The sequence below is a fragment of the Juglans regia genome, chromosome 10 (assembly GCF_001411555.2).
Source record: "Juglans regia cultivar Chandler chromosome 10, Walnut 2.0, whole genome shotgun sequence".
Taxonomy (NCBI): Eukaryota; Viridiplantae; Streptophyta; class Magnoliopsida; order Fagales; family Juglandaceae; genus Juglans; species Juglans regia.
In genome coordinates this window covers 20,983,510-20,998,727 of record NC_049910.1, presented here as the reverse complement: position 1 = coordinate 20,998,727, position 15,218 = coordinate 20,983,510, and the positions used below count along the sequence as shown (strand labels likewise).

Here is a 15,218-nt window from a genome sequence, read left to right as displayed (position 1 = left end):
TTACGAAGATGCTAGGGAAGTTCCATGACATCATGCCAGATGAAATGCCGAGACAGCTACCACCATTGCGAGAGGTGCAACATGCCATTGATCTACTTCCAAGTTCTTCCTTGCCCAACCTACCACACTACCGTATGAGTCCCACAGAAAATGAGGAACTAAATCGACAAATTCAGCAATTACTTGACAGTGGATTCATCCGAGAAAGTCTTAGCCCGTGCGTTGTACCAGTTCTACTAACACCCAAGAAAGATACTACTTGGAGGATGTGCGTTGATAGCCGCACGATCAACAAAATAACGGTAAAGTACCGATTTCCTATTCCCCAACTGGACGCCATGTTAGATTTATTGAGTGGGGCATCCATCTTTACAAAAATTGATCTGCTTAGAGGGTATCATCAAATTCGAATCCGTCCCGGAGATGAGTGGAAGAGGGCTTTCAAAACAAAAGATGGCTTATTTGAGTGGTTGGTCATGCCTTTCGGACTAACCAACGCGCCAAGCACATTTATGCGTGTCATGACGCAAGCACTCAAACCTTTCTTAGGCAAATTCGTAGTTTTCTATTTCGATGACATCTTGATTTTTAGCCATTGTTTGCAGGATCATTTAGACCACGTGCAGCAATTCTGGAGACATTAAAAAGAGAACAGCTTTTTGTAAACCGTGGCAAGTGTTCTTTTATGAAGAAGTGGGTGAATTTCTTGGGGTTTATTATTTCAGACAAAGGGGTAGAAGCCGATCCTGCCAAGGTTCAAGCAATTAAAAGTTGGCCTGCTCCTTGTAACTTTTTTCAGGTGCGTAGCTTTCATGGGCTGGCAACATTCTACCGACGTTTTGTACGAAACTTCAGCACCATCATGGCCCCCATCACCGAGTGTTTGAAGTCAAAAAAAATTTTGTGGACTGCTTCTGCCAATAACGCCTTCAATGAGATCAAAACGAAAATGGGAGAAGCTTCCGTTTTGAAGCTCCCAGATTTTTCCAAAATATTCAAAGTTGCATGTGACGCATCGCATGTAGGTGTGGGTGGAGTACTCAGTCAAGAAGGACATCCTATTGCCTTCTATAGTGAAAAACTCAATGAGGCCCGTCGGCGTTATTCGGCGTATGATATGGAATTTTATGCTTTGATTCAAACTCTCAAACATTGGCGTCCTTATTTGATTCATAGAGAATTCATTCTCTATACGGATCACGATTCGTTAAAACACTTAAATGCTCAAAGTAAGTTGAATGCACGGCATGCTCGGTGGATGGATTTTCTACAACAATTTGACTTCGTTATCAAGCATAAGTCTAGAACTGAAAATAAAGTAGCCGACGCCCTAAGCAGGAGACCCCATTTGCTAGTTATATCGTCGGTTAACGCCTTAGAATTCGACAATCTGAAGCAGCAATATTCTACAGATGCAGATTTTGGCATTATTTGGCACCAGCTCACGGAAAACGCGAAGGCAACTAAAAATGAATTCTCAGTCAAAGATGGTTTTCTGTTCCACGGCAATCGACTATGTATTCCATGCGGTTCTTTCAGAGAATTTATTATTTCAGAACTTCATGGAGGGGGCTTAGCAGGGCATTTCGGTGTTGATAAAACATTTGCCCTGGTCTATGACAGGTTTTTCTGGCCTCGACTATGAAGGGACGTGCATAACGTTGTGGCTCGATGTCGGGTTTGTCAAGTAAATAAAGGGACCAAGCAGCAAGCAGGTCTCTATACCTCCCTTCTCATTCCAGATAGGCCTTGGCAGCACCTTAGTATGGACTTTGTGCTTGGATTACCCAAGACACTACGGTAGCATGATTCCATAATGGTGGTGGTGGATCGCTTTTCAAAGATGGCTCATTTCATCCCTTGTCACAAGACTTACGATGCATCCAAAACAGTGGCACTATTTTTCCAAGTAGTTCGGCTACATGGTGTACCAACTACCATAGTGTCTGATCGGGATGTTAAGTTCATGAGTTATTTTTGGAAGACTTTGTGGGCAAAGATGGGGACAAAACTACTATTTTCCAATGCATTTCATCCTCAAACCGACGGCCAAACCGAAGTGACCAACCGGAGTTTGGGAAATTTATTAAGGTGTTTAGTAGCAGATCATACAGCGAGCTGGGACTTCGTGTTACCACAAGCTGAGTTTACTTTCAATAACTCTGTTAATCGCTCTACTGGTTGCACACCATTTGCAGTGGTATATGGTTTTCGCCCCAACACCCCATTGGACCTCCACTCTTTAACTTTGCCTTCTAGACCCAGTGAAGCAGCGTTGGATTTCTCTAGTTACATGAAGGATATCCATGACGAAGTCAAGAGGCGTCTGACTCTCAGCACGGAAGCATATTCTACCTTTACGAATACTAGGCGGAAGGACAGACAATTTCAGGTTGGCGACATGGTTCTTATACAATTAAAACCTGAACGTTTTCCTCCTAGGAGTTTCAACAAGCTACATGCTCGTCGGGCAGGACCATTTAAGGTGATTAAGAAGTTAGGTCCTAACGCCTACATCATTGAATTACCCGCTGACTACGGAATCAGTCCTGTTTTCAACATTGAAGACCTCACGCAATTTCATGATTCAGGGGAACCAGTGCCAGCAGCCTCGGATCTATTTAACCAACAAGATGCAGTTATTCGTGTTCCAATGCATATAGCCCCAAAAGATGAAATTGTGTCGATACTCGATCACCAATTTGTTACTACGCGGCGCAGAGGGTATTACAAATTTTTAGTGCGATGGAAAAATCACCCCAGTCTAATTCCGTTTGGCTACAAGCTTCGGAACTCAATCGACTTCACCCAGATTTATTTACTGCCTATGTACTTCAAAACTTGGCGGAGTCAAGTTCTTCTGAGTGGCCGGCAATTGATGCAAATAGAGAGCAAGGCTCCCAGGCAAACACTACTCCTTAAATTGTGGGAGATGAGGACGTAGTCAGTTATTAGAATCTTTAGCCATTCTTATCTTTTTATTTCAAACTTTTGTTGCTAAGTTGTTTAATTCTTTCTTATTTTATTTCCGTAAGACTCGGATTGCTATATCGGCAATACCTTCCTAGTTTATTTCCTAATCTTTAGCACTTGTAATCCTTTAAATATGGGAACTGAGAAAAGAAAGGCAGTTGCCGAATTTTCTTAGATGATTTTTGAATTTTCGAATGAAGAGATTTCATTAACAGAGAGACTCTGTTTTTAATTTTCTCCCCTTGGACGTCAACGTGAGGTTGGCTCTTAAGGCTTGCACCAAATTGCCTGTAGAATGAGGGATCAGAAATAAGCTCCCCTTCCCCTTGTTGCAGTTTCAAATTCACCTCCAAAGGTGTAAGAACCGAATTTCCTTCCAAAAAACCAGCCAAAGTAATCACCTCATGTGTATACTTGTGCCGATGCAAATATGTACCTTCTAATGTGGTTTGAACCTCAAGGCTGAGGAAATATTGAAGATGACCAAGATCTTTCATATGAAAGGAAGCCTTGAGGTGCTGTTGTAACTGCTCAATCAACTGGGAGTCCGTTCCTGTAATCATGATATCATCCACAGACCAAAAGCAAGACAATCCCAGTAGCTATCTTTAGGAGAAAGAGAGATGAATCAAAATTGCTTTGAACAAAATTGAAATCAAGAAGAGTGGAACAAAACTTATCAAACCAAGCACACAGTGCCTACTTTAAGCCATACAAAGACCGTTTCAGGCGACAAACATCTGAAGATGGTGTAGAAAACAGACCTTAGGGAGGTGTCATATAGATTTCCTCGTTGAGGTCCCCATGTAGAAAAGCGTTCTTGACATCCATCTACCGGAGAGCCCAACCTTCAGAGGTAGCAATGGCCAAGATAGTCCACACCGTAGTCATCTTAGCGATAGGTGCAAAAGTTTCACATAATCAATGCCATACTCTTGGCGATTTCCAAGTGCCACTAGATGAGCCTTATACCTCTATAAGGAGCCATCAGATAGAAACTTAACCGAATAGACCCATTTACACCCAATAGGTTTCACACTAGGAGGACTAGATACAATATCCCAAGTGTAATTTTCCTATGGTGCCTGAAGCCCTCCTTACATAGCTCGCTGCCAACAAGCTTGCAAAGATGCCTGAGAATAAGAACGAGGCACTACAATAGTATCCAAAGTCGCAATGAGTAAGGTATGAGGAAAACCATACCTATCTGCAGGTTGAGTGACTCTGCTAGACCGTCGAGGTGCAATGTCCACTGGATCAGGTGTAGATACGCCTCAGATACTCCCACATCTTTTTAGCAGTTGTGAAGGAACAAAGATTATTCACCATGTGAGGCTCAATAGATCCCAACAGCCAAGACACAATTCTTGCATCCTTGCTTTCCCATTGAACAAGATTTGTTTCGCTGTCAGAAGTTTTACTGGTGCCATCAATATGGCTCCACAACTCCTGCCCTTTCACAAACATCCTAAATTGAAACTCTCAGGCCAAGTAATTTTTCCATTAAAATGCACAATAGTGTTTCCTCCTAACATCATAAACAATATTGACTTCTAATACCCTCAAATTCCAAAAATCCTCCAAGAAAGCACATCAACAATAGCCATAGAATTGACTAGAAAACCAAAGATCTCGAAGGGATAAACCAAGAGACTACGAGAGGTTTAGACAGCAAAAAATTCTGGTTCAGAAAATAGCTTTGATACCATGTCAATTTGTCTGAATGGCCTTCATGTCTTGAGACCTTTCATATATATAGAAACTATACAGCAAGATATAAAAGCATTTTCCTCTAATTACAACCGAGATTTTCTCTCAATCCCCTAGCTGTACACGCTACCCCTATTCTAGAAAGTCTAATCTGTACAAAATACTGAAAGCCAGTTGTGGCAAACCTAACTAATAGGTTGCCGCACATCCTATTAACAGCACATAGAGGTCAATTGTCACTACATTCGTGAGGCCTATGACAAGAAAATACTTACTCTTCCTCATATCTACGGATCTTCAGACTACTGATGTCTTCACCAAAGTTTTGCCACGACCACAACATCAGTTTCTAGTTGGCAAATTGATGCTTCTTGATCAACCCGCATCAATTTAAGGGGGGGATGTCAATAGGATCGGCAAATTCTATGATTGGAAGATTCTATCTATATCTTTCTTACATTATTTACATCAGTTGAAAATATTAGTTTTCCTTTCTTAGCTTTACCGTGTATAGCTCTAACTGTATAGTTGTGTATAGCTAGTTTTCCATATATAGAGTTTCCATGTATAGCTACCAGACTTTTCTATTTAATGGAGTTCCCACAATGGCGAGAGGCATTCAATCAATCTGATACAAACTAGGAAGGTAGGTCTAAATTCAAATTGGGTATTACAAAAGGTGGATGAAATTCGAGATTGTGCGGGGGTTTCATGCGAAGGTCACCATTTGACATTGAGTCATCCACACACTTCCATTGTTTGTAGGGGAAGGTTGTATGCTAGCTGAGAGTTGTATGAGCAGTAATGTCCATGTAGGACTACGTGAGAAGGGAGGTGGACAGAAATGGCCTTCTTGTTCCTCACTACCATCGACCTTAAACTAGCAAGAAAGCTACCTGCCCATATTTATACTTATAGAATGGGCTAGAGGAGTTTTGAGTATGAGACGAGTCCTATTTGCTCGTTGCCTTCAGGACCAAATTGGGCAAGTCTCCATTCGGATGGGTATTGCAAAAGGGGGATGAAATTCGAGACTGTGAGGAGTTTCATGCCGAGATCTTTTTCCAAAAAAGAAAGGGAACCTCCCATGAGGGAGATACAAGAAAATCATGATTTATGTCAAAAGAGATTTCCTAGGTTATATTCAGGCCATTTTCCCTTCTTGTTGGATTGTGAGGTCTTCAAGAGGGGGCGCAAATACTTTAAAATTGAGAACATGTGGTTAAAATTCGATGGCTTGTGGACAAAGTTATTGTGGTGATCTTCATATCAGTTCTCAAGCACCCCTAGTTTTATTTTGGCTGGGAAACTTAAAACTTTGAAAAACAACTTGAAGATTGACGACCAAAGGAAGTCTCTTTTTTAAGAGCTTCAAAGCCTAGAGGAAAATGAGGTTTCGGGGATTCTTTTGGTTGAGGAGAAGGCAAGAAAATGTAGTTTTGCTGCTGACCTTGAAAAAATACACTCATAGAGGAGATTTCATGGGGACAAAACTCTTGGGCCCATTGGTTAAAGGAATGGGACAAGTGCACTAGTTTTTTCATAGGGTGGCTAATTTCGTTTGAAGAAACAATGCCATAGAGGTGCTTCATTAGAGGGAAGTGTTCTTTTGGACATTTCTGCCATGAAGGATCATATTGTTCAATTCTATGATAGGCTTCTATTGGAGCAATACACTTAGAGACCTAAGCTTGATGAGTTATTTTGTGATACGATTGATCAGTCTAGCGCTACTTGGTGGAGAGAATTTTTTAAAAGGATGAGGTGCTTAATGTGGTAAGAGGGACGGACAAAGATAAAGCTCTGGTCCATATGGCTTTTCTATGACATTTTTTCATGCCTATTGGGACATTGTTAGAGAGGACATCATGAAAGTCTTTCTTGAATTTCACTCATTTATGAAATTTGAGAAAAGCCTTAACGCGACTTTTATCATTCCTAAAAGAGTCGGGTCAATGGAGGTGAAGGCTTTTCGCCCCATCAGCCTTGTGAGTGAGGTGTACAAGATCATTTCGAATATTCTTGCCAATCGGATGAGGGCGGTTATGGATAGATAATTTTGAAGTCACAAATTGCATTTGCCAAGGGGAGACAAATTCTAGATTCAGTTCTTATTGCTAATGAATGCTTGGAAAGAAGAATAGAGTTGGAGTTCCTGGTATTCTTTGCAAATTGCAAATTGGATCACATTAATTGGGATTTTTTGGTGTACTTAGAAGGAATGGTTTTGGGGAGAGGTGGTGCAAGTGGATGAAGTATTGTATTACCACTGCTAAATTTGTGGTTTTGGTGAACGGCATCCCTAAGGGTTTTTTAACAGCTCTCATGGTTTGAGACAAGGGGATCCTTTGTCTCCTTTCCTATTTGTTTTGATTAATGGATGTCATGAGTAGAATGTTGGAGGTGGTGGTGGATGGGTGTTTTCTTTCTGGCTTTTTGATGGGTGGATCTTTGAATGGCAGTGTAAATTTCTCACATCTCCTATTTGTTGAGGACACTTAAATTTTTTGTGAGCCAGATCTTGAACAGATTCATTCGTTGCTGGCCCTTTTGTTTTGTTTTGAAACTGTTTTAGACCTAAAGGTGAATTTGACGAAGTCAGGAATGGTACATGTTGCTTTCGTGCAAGGGGACTTGGCTAATATTTTGGATTGTAAGGTGTCGTCTTTGCCCATGAAGTATCTTGGTCTCTCCTTGGGGGCTCTTTATAAGATAAAGGCAATTTGGGATGGTGTTATTTTAAAAATAAAGGAGAATTTTTTTTTATGGGTGAAAAAATAGAAAGGAGATTTGCAGGATGAAAAACGATTTTTTTTTATAAGTAAAAATATTATATGTATATATATCAAAAGGAGTAACCAAATACACTGATGTATACAAAAGAACACCTTGCCAATAATAGAAAACCCCTAGTAACCCAAAAATCCCATGAAAAACAACCCAAAATATACTAAGCCCGACCCCAACCCCTTGCTTCCCGTAGAACTAAAACTCTGCCCAAAAACCCCACCCCAACCCCTTGTTTCCCATCTTCACAATGCCCTCCCTTTAGACTTCCCTCTAATAGAGTTACCACCCTTAGCGTCGTAGTTGATTGCTGAAAAAAGACGCTATAACTCCCTGCTTTTTTTTAAACTTGATTTGGTTTCAAGCGCGTGGCTTGTCTCGATCTAATTCTTTAAATTGGTCTTCACATCCTCCATGTGAAATTCTCACAAACTGCTGAATCTCGTTAACTTTAGACAGAATCCAATCTACTATTGGAGGAAGAGAGGACCAAGGGAGCCACAATATCCCCAGACATAGTATCTAGTTGCACTCCTGACTCTAGGCATTCCTTTACACAAGGCACCAACGCCAAATCCATATTCAAATCCTGTACCTCCTCAGCAACTCCATTGGTTTTCTCCAATGGTATGACATCAAGTCCCTTCACCTCTAGTGACCCTTTATGTGCAACTTCAGCGGGTCCCTTCACCAATGGTATGACACCATTTTCCTTCAACTCCGACGAGGGAGCCATAGTTTCTTTGGGTACAGAAGTCACCTGAGGCAAATGACATTCTATTACAGATGTCTCTACGCCGATACCCGACGTAGAACCCACTTCAAATAACCCAGACTTCCTTTTGGCCCGCCATACTCTTCTAGATCTGGTCATAGGAACAGGGCCGAATCCGATTTTCCGTTTTCCTTTATCTGAGTTTAAAGGATTTGGGCCTATCTTAGTCTTGTTCCTTATAACCCTATTGCCTCCAGTTGAAAGCAGGTCTATTTTTGTAGACAAAAAAGCTATCGCTACCTTCAATTCGACAAGTTGGGTTTCCATCTCCTTTAAAGAATTATGCATCTTGACAAGCTGGTTCTGAGGCGTGATATGCAAACTACTAACATCATTCCCCTCACTATGAACCCCCGAATCATGACCGATCTTCAGAGCTCCCACATATGATCACCTCGCCACCATGGATGTACTTGGGTCTTTATGATTCACCTCCAAGTTGATGTTCTCATTATTCTTTTGGTTTTCCTTCTTTTACCCATCAGCAAGAAGCATATCCGCAGCTCTACGTCATTCCGCAGAAAATTTCTCCCAACCCAGACCTTCATACCCTTCAGAAATGACTACAACACTCCGCCAACCTCCTCCATCATATTCGTGATAGTTAGAAACTACCATGCCTGTCGGAGCATCTTTGAGCCATGAATGTTCTGTTGCCTTTGCGCAAGTGTTTTGTAAAATCCAAATTTTTTCCCGCTTGTAATACTGCTTCCATCGTAGCCATTAGCCATTCTAGACCGCTGTGACCCATCACTACAAATCTCCACACCCTTCTGCTCCTCTCCACAATTTTTAATGATGATCTCCATGATTCTGGCAAAAGCTCAAAAGCCTTCGATTCCACCCAAAAGCGCACCAGCTAACCCATACTGATCAAACCTTTGACTTCAGATGCAGGGACATCCCACACTGAAATGCATCATTCTATCGAGTAAAAGCAGTGTGCGAAGGTGGTTGGAGTTATTAGGTTGGAAAAACAAAGCCCAAAGGCGCACCAAGTTGGTAAAAACAGAAACCCCTTAACTGAGATAACGGAAACTTCTAGTCGCCGGAGGATGACCGACGTCGGAGGCCCCACAATGGGGTCGCCGGAGTCTGTTGAACACGTCTGTAATGATGGCTAATGCAACGGCTTAGGTCGCAATTCGCTGGAGGAAGTAACGGAAAAACAACAGAATACTCCCAGTCGCTGGCAAAGAACATACGTCGGATGCCTCACAACGAACTCGCCGAAGTCCGTCGTCCAAGACTGTGGTGGTGTTGAAAGTGCATAGCAACAATACGACACCTTTGACAAAGATGAAGCGAAAAAGCCAGTTCGCTGGCAAGGACCGACGCCAGACAGCCCTCAGCGAGAACGCAAGGGCCCGTCAGCCTTGTTTGTGACAGAGGTGAGATATCACACTCCGATTGATGATGGGTGAGGGGTGGCGGTGAGTTGGTTGAGTTAGGGTTTCTCACTTCAATGTTCACCCACGGGAATCGCAAGGTGTACGGTGAGAAAAACGATTTATTTGTCTAAAGGGGGAAGAATTATCTTAAATAAGAGCACTTTATCTAACCTTCCTATGTATTTTCTATCTTTATTTACTTTGATTGATAGAATGGAGAAGATCTTTCATGCTTTCTTGTGGGGTGGTATGGTGTGGGGGATGAGAATAAGTTCCATTTACTTAAGTGAGGTAAGGTTCGTACGACATTCTCTAGTGGAGGTTTAGGGGTTTGAAAGCTAAGAATTTTTAATAAGACACTCCTAGGGAAATGGTTATGGCAGTAACACCAAGAGGGGGAAGCCCTTCGGAGGAATGTCATTGATGCCAAATATGGGAGTATTTGGGGAGAGTGGTGTTCAAATGTAGTATGAGAGGTGTGCATGGCGTGGGAGTGTGAAAACTTATTCGGAATGGATTTGGGGGGGTGGGGGGTGGTGTGGAGGTGTTGGGTTATTAGCAATTTCAGATTTGTGGTGGGTGGGGTACCTCAGATTAGATTTTGACATGATATTTGGCATGGGGACATAGCCCTAAAGAATGTTTTCCCTTCTCTTTTTAGTATTGCATTTGATAAGGGAGCTTCAATGGCAGATTATATGAACAACTCCAATGGCTCTTTATAGTAGAATGTGGGGTTTATTAGAGCTATATAGGACTTGAAGGTGGGGGACATCTCAGATTTTGACAGAATATTATATGCCTTGAATGTGGAGAGTGGTGGGGAGGATAGGTTTCTTTGGATTCATCCCAAGAACAAGTAATTTTCGATTAGATCATTTTACAAGGTTATGTTGTATCAACCTCCTAACGATGTTCCTTGGAAGTGTATTTGGAGATACAAAGTGCCTCTCAAGGTTTCTTTTTTCCGTTGGTCGGCATCTCTTGGAAATATTTTGACTACAGATAATTTTAGAAAGTGTGGTCTAATTAGTATGGATTGGTGTTTCATGTTTAAAAAAAATGGAGAATTTGTGGATTATCTACTCCATTGCGGGCAAAGGTTCTTTGGGATGAGATTTTTAATAGGATTGGTATTTTGCCTAGGTGATGCCTAGGAGGGTGGTGCATCTACTGCCTAATTGCAGCTATTTGGAAGATGGTTCCCCTATGTCTTAGGTGGTGTATTTGGAATGAAAGCAACGGCCGTTGTTTCGGAAATAGAGAACACTCATTGGGAGGGATTACAAATTTTTTCTTTTATACGTTATTACTTTGGGCATCAGCTATTCTATTAAGTGGGTCTTGTTTTCATGATTTCTATGTTGCCTTTTCAATTTCTTAGCTTGTAATTAGGCTTTTTCTCTTGTATACTCTCTGTAATTGGGCAATGCCTAATTATGTGGTTTAATAACTTTCTTTTTACTTACAAAAAAACAAACGATTCCATCCATGGCTCATTCAATAAAGAGAATGAGAGGGAGAAGATCAATGAAACAAGAAAGACTAGCCAGTGGAGCTGGAGGGGTCTACAACAACCAAAACTTATCCGATGAAATTTCAAATAGCAGCAGACTTGGACTTAAGACATTGCAGTGAAGAATTCAGGCCTTGGGAGCCAAAGCATTTCATTTGAAAGGAGTGCTACAAAGCAGCCTATAAGAGCTGAAAACGAGTGAGATAAGTGCATTGTAAAGAAGGGCCGAACCCCTTACTTATGGAACTAATAGCAACTGGAGGGCAAGATAGGCCAAAAAACCAGTCAAGGCAGGAAGATAGAGTAAGATAGATATAGGTGTTATTCATAGGACGGGATATACTAACTTCCTAAAACAAAAAGCTGTCTTGAAACAAGTGTGTAGCAAAAAGTTGTCTTGAAAGATAAAAGGATAGCAACAGTGTGTAGTGGTTGTTTTGCAGGCCACATACTTTGTACTGATATCGACAGAAACAAGTCCTCTCATTTCTGCAGTCTCAACAAGACTCGTAAAGGATGCGGGGGGTGCACATGGAGAATTCATTCCTAAGTCAACATCTATGGTTTTTTCCTGCAAGTATATAACATGGTTAATCTTGAAGCTCTCTCTCAACTCAAAGGAACTTTCTAGCTAGTGACCCTGTTGAGGACCCTTACAACCAAGCATCCATCAATGGAGGTCGAATTCTCGAAGCAACAACCTGCTTCTCAACAAAGACAGTTCCACTCCCAAACCTACGAGCAACATCAAGTTTGTTTCTTCTTACTTGGTCTTCCCGCTCTATTTTGACCACCTTATACCAAATCAGTCTTTTATGCTTTAATAAATCGTTCGCTAATCAGTAATTCTGGCAGACTTGGACTAACCCATTGCAGTGAAGAATTAAGGCCTAGGGAGCCGAACCATTTCATTTCAAGGAGCGCTACAAAGCAGCCGATTAGAGCTGTAAACAAGTGAGATAAGCACATTGTAAAGAAGGGCAAGATAGACCAAAAAGCCAATCAAGGCAGGAAGATGGTGTAAGATTGATATAGCTGTTATTCATTAGACGGGACAAACTAACTTCCTAAAACAGAAAGCTGACTATAAGATCAATATTGTGGAATGCTAAAAGGATAGCAACGGTGTGTAGCGGTTGCTGTGGAGGCCACATATGTTTAACTGATATCAACACAAACAAGTACTCTCATTTCACCATTCTCAACAAGACTAGTAAAGGATGCAGGGGGTGCACATGGAGAATTCATTCCCATGTCAACATCTATTGTTTTTTTCCTGCAAGTATAGTTAACCTCAAAGCTCTCTCCCATCTTAAAAGAACTTTCCAGCTAGTGACCCTGTTGAGGACCCTTACAACCAAGCATCCATCAACGCAGGTCGAAGTCCGGAAGCAACAACCTGCTTCTCAACAAAGACAGTTCCACTCCCAACCCTGTTGAGGACCCTTGCGACCAAGCATCCATTGTTTTGCATTCCGAGTTAAGAAACAGTGTTCTACGAATAGATTTTTACTTAGTGCTCAGTGTTCCCAAGGTATTGTTTTGCATTATTTTTCCTTTCTTTTCTTTCTTTTTACCCCTCCTAAAAATGTCTATATGAGATTTTTTTTTTTTCCTAAAGTTTTCCACAGGATTCGAATATGATGTTGTGTGTGTGTGCATACATAATTGTATCTGCGATGTACTTTGATCTGAAAGGCACGGCCTTACGCAGCAGTATAAGCAAGTTTTACTACAAAAACAAGATCGCTATTGACAATTCCTGCTAACAACCAAAGTACATTTAATTGTGGAGAATGCTCTGAATTCTTACAGCAATGTCAACTCCTTAAGGTTTCCAAGCTCCTGTGGGATGGTCCCATAAAATGTATTAAGGGCAATTGACCTAACAGATAAAACAAAAAAGAAAACAGGAATCAGAATTAGGAATTAGAGCTAACCAGGAGACCTTATACTTCAGGTAACAACCATGATGTTGACTATTTCAACAGTTACAGAATGGTGCTTTTTTTCTTTACTTACAGACTCTGCAATTTAGATAAGTTTCCAATAAATGCTGGCAAGTTACCTGTGAAGAAATTTTGATCAATCTTCCTAAAATTCCAAAGAAGAAACAATAATTATCACCGGCTCTAGTTCTTGTATCATGAAAAGATAATGTGTAGTTAAAAAATGTAAAAAGACGAAGTTAATTTTCAGAAAATAAAGGCCAAGCGGAGGTACTGAGTAATCCATACAAATGGGTCAGATATTTCAAAGCCACAATATCTTCTGGAATAACTCCACTTTTGTCCAGAGCATAAACTCTTCTGGAAAAAAACAAACAAGCAAACAAAACATGTAATGGAGATGTTTCGAAAACCGTGCGTGCAAGTGTTATTGGAGAGGATATCCCAACCGGTTAGTCTTTAAAATGGACTTAGGTCCTTACCAACGATTAAAACCCCATATCAATACCAAGGAGTCCAACTCAATACAAAGGAAACCAATCCATGGCCGATAATGACTGATAAGCTAATATCAATGGGATAGCTATCCAATCAATAAAAAAATAAATAAAGAAGATTATTATTGAAATTTGCTAAGAGATCAATCTTCATCTCTAAATTAGAATTTAAATAAAAGATAATCACTATCAATGAAGGAACGAAGATAGCTCACAGAACTCTATATAAAAGAAATATTTAGGTAAGTAAAAGAATCGAATTATTATTATTATTATTATTATTATTATTATTTATCCACAAATTATTGACTTAAACTTCAAAGACGCTCCTGCCGATCCCGTGCAGATGACCGTGAGGTGGTGGTGGTGATGAAACACGTCTATAACAATTATATTGAAAATTACAATGTTAGACGTACACATCTAGCATATTTATCAAACCAACTGATTCTAGCCTGCATTAGAACGGAAGTAAATCCATTTCTTGATATGGATTGGGCGCTGAAGATAGTTGAGGAAATCTCAAAGCGCTGGTTTGGTCTTGACTCGGTAGCAGAAGTAAAAGATACTTCGCGTTGGCAGTGCCTGTTCAATGAAAATCCTAAAGCCCGGTTTCATACAAAACTCTCAGCACTCCTATCAATTCATTTTATCTTATCATTATAATATTTTTAAATTCTCATATAAAATATTATAAAAAATTTCATTTTTTTAAAATTTAAAATAATAATAATATTAAAAATTAATATTTTAATAATATTTTATTTAACTTTCATCTCAACTCGACTCATCTCGTCTCGTCTCATCCCAACTCTATAAATAAACTTTTGGGCTGTCAAAGCTGCAGGCCACAGGACGTTTTCCTTCCATTTTCTCTTATTTGTGTGCGTTCAATTGTTTTGGTTCAAGGTTTTTGGGTGGAGTGGTCTACATCCAATTCTTAAATAAAAACTATTTATGTAGTCTCTTACTATTTAAAAAATTTTAAAATTATACTTTTTAAAATAATAATTTTTTTTCTTTTATTTTTATTCATCAATAAAATTACACACACAATCCTCTACTCAAAACAACAAATAAAATTGCTCTTCTAGTAATGCCAGTTTATTTTACACGCACTAGATTTGGTGCAGTCGTATGAGGTTATGTTGTTTAGATTTTATAACCTCGTCTCTAAGAACACTCACATTGGATTAGCTAAAAGGTAAATCTAATGAGAATTTAGATATTGAACCATAAAATGTATCACATTGGAATAACTATATTGCAAATATTTAGAATATAGCTACAGTAATTTCTAAAGTTATTTCCAAATTTGAAAGACACTGTTTATTCATCAAATCTATTTTATATCATTTGTTTCTCTTTCCTGAAGTCTCCATCAATGTCTTTCTAGTTTCTATTTTTAATCCATAATTTAATTAGAATATGATTAATTAATATATAATATTATGAATAGTAAAATATGATAAAATAAAAAAATTTCATAATTAAAAAAATAAAAATTTTTTTGAAATTGATATATTAATTTGAGTTAGTGATATATTAATTTAATAAGAATATGATTATTAATTAATATATAATAGGTAGAATAGTAAAATATGATAAAATAAAATAAAT

At 39.6% G+C, this 15,218-nt stretch overlaps 1 protein-coding gene across 1 annotated transcript in view; it reads right to left on the bottom strand.

The window, feature by feature from the left end:
- Positions 1-15,218, bottom strand: part of LOC109013810 (probable LRR receptor-like serine/threonine-protein kinase At1g56130) — a 59,502-nt gene that overhangs the window by 34,024 nt on the left and 10,260 nt on the right. Inside the window, exons 3-5 of the mRNA XM_035694513.1 lie at positions 13,390-13,461; positions 13,175-13,246; positions 12,966-13,037 (exon numbers count right to left, since the gene is read on the bottom strand). Of these exons, the coding sequence (XP_035550406.1) occupies positions 12,966-13,037; positions 13,175-13,246; positions 13,390-13,461 (216 nt within the window). The remainder of the gene's footprint in view (positions 1-12,965; positions 13,038-13,174; positions 13,247-13,389; positions 13,462-15,218) is intronic.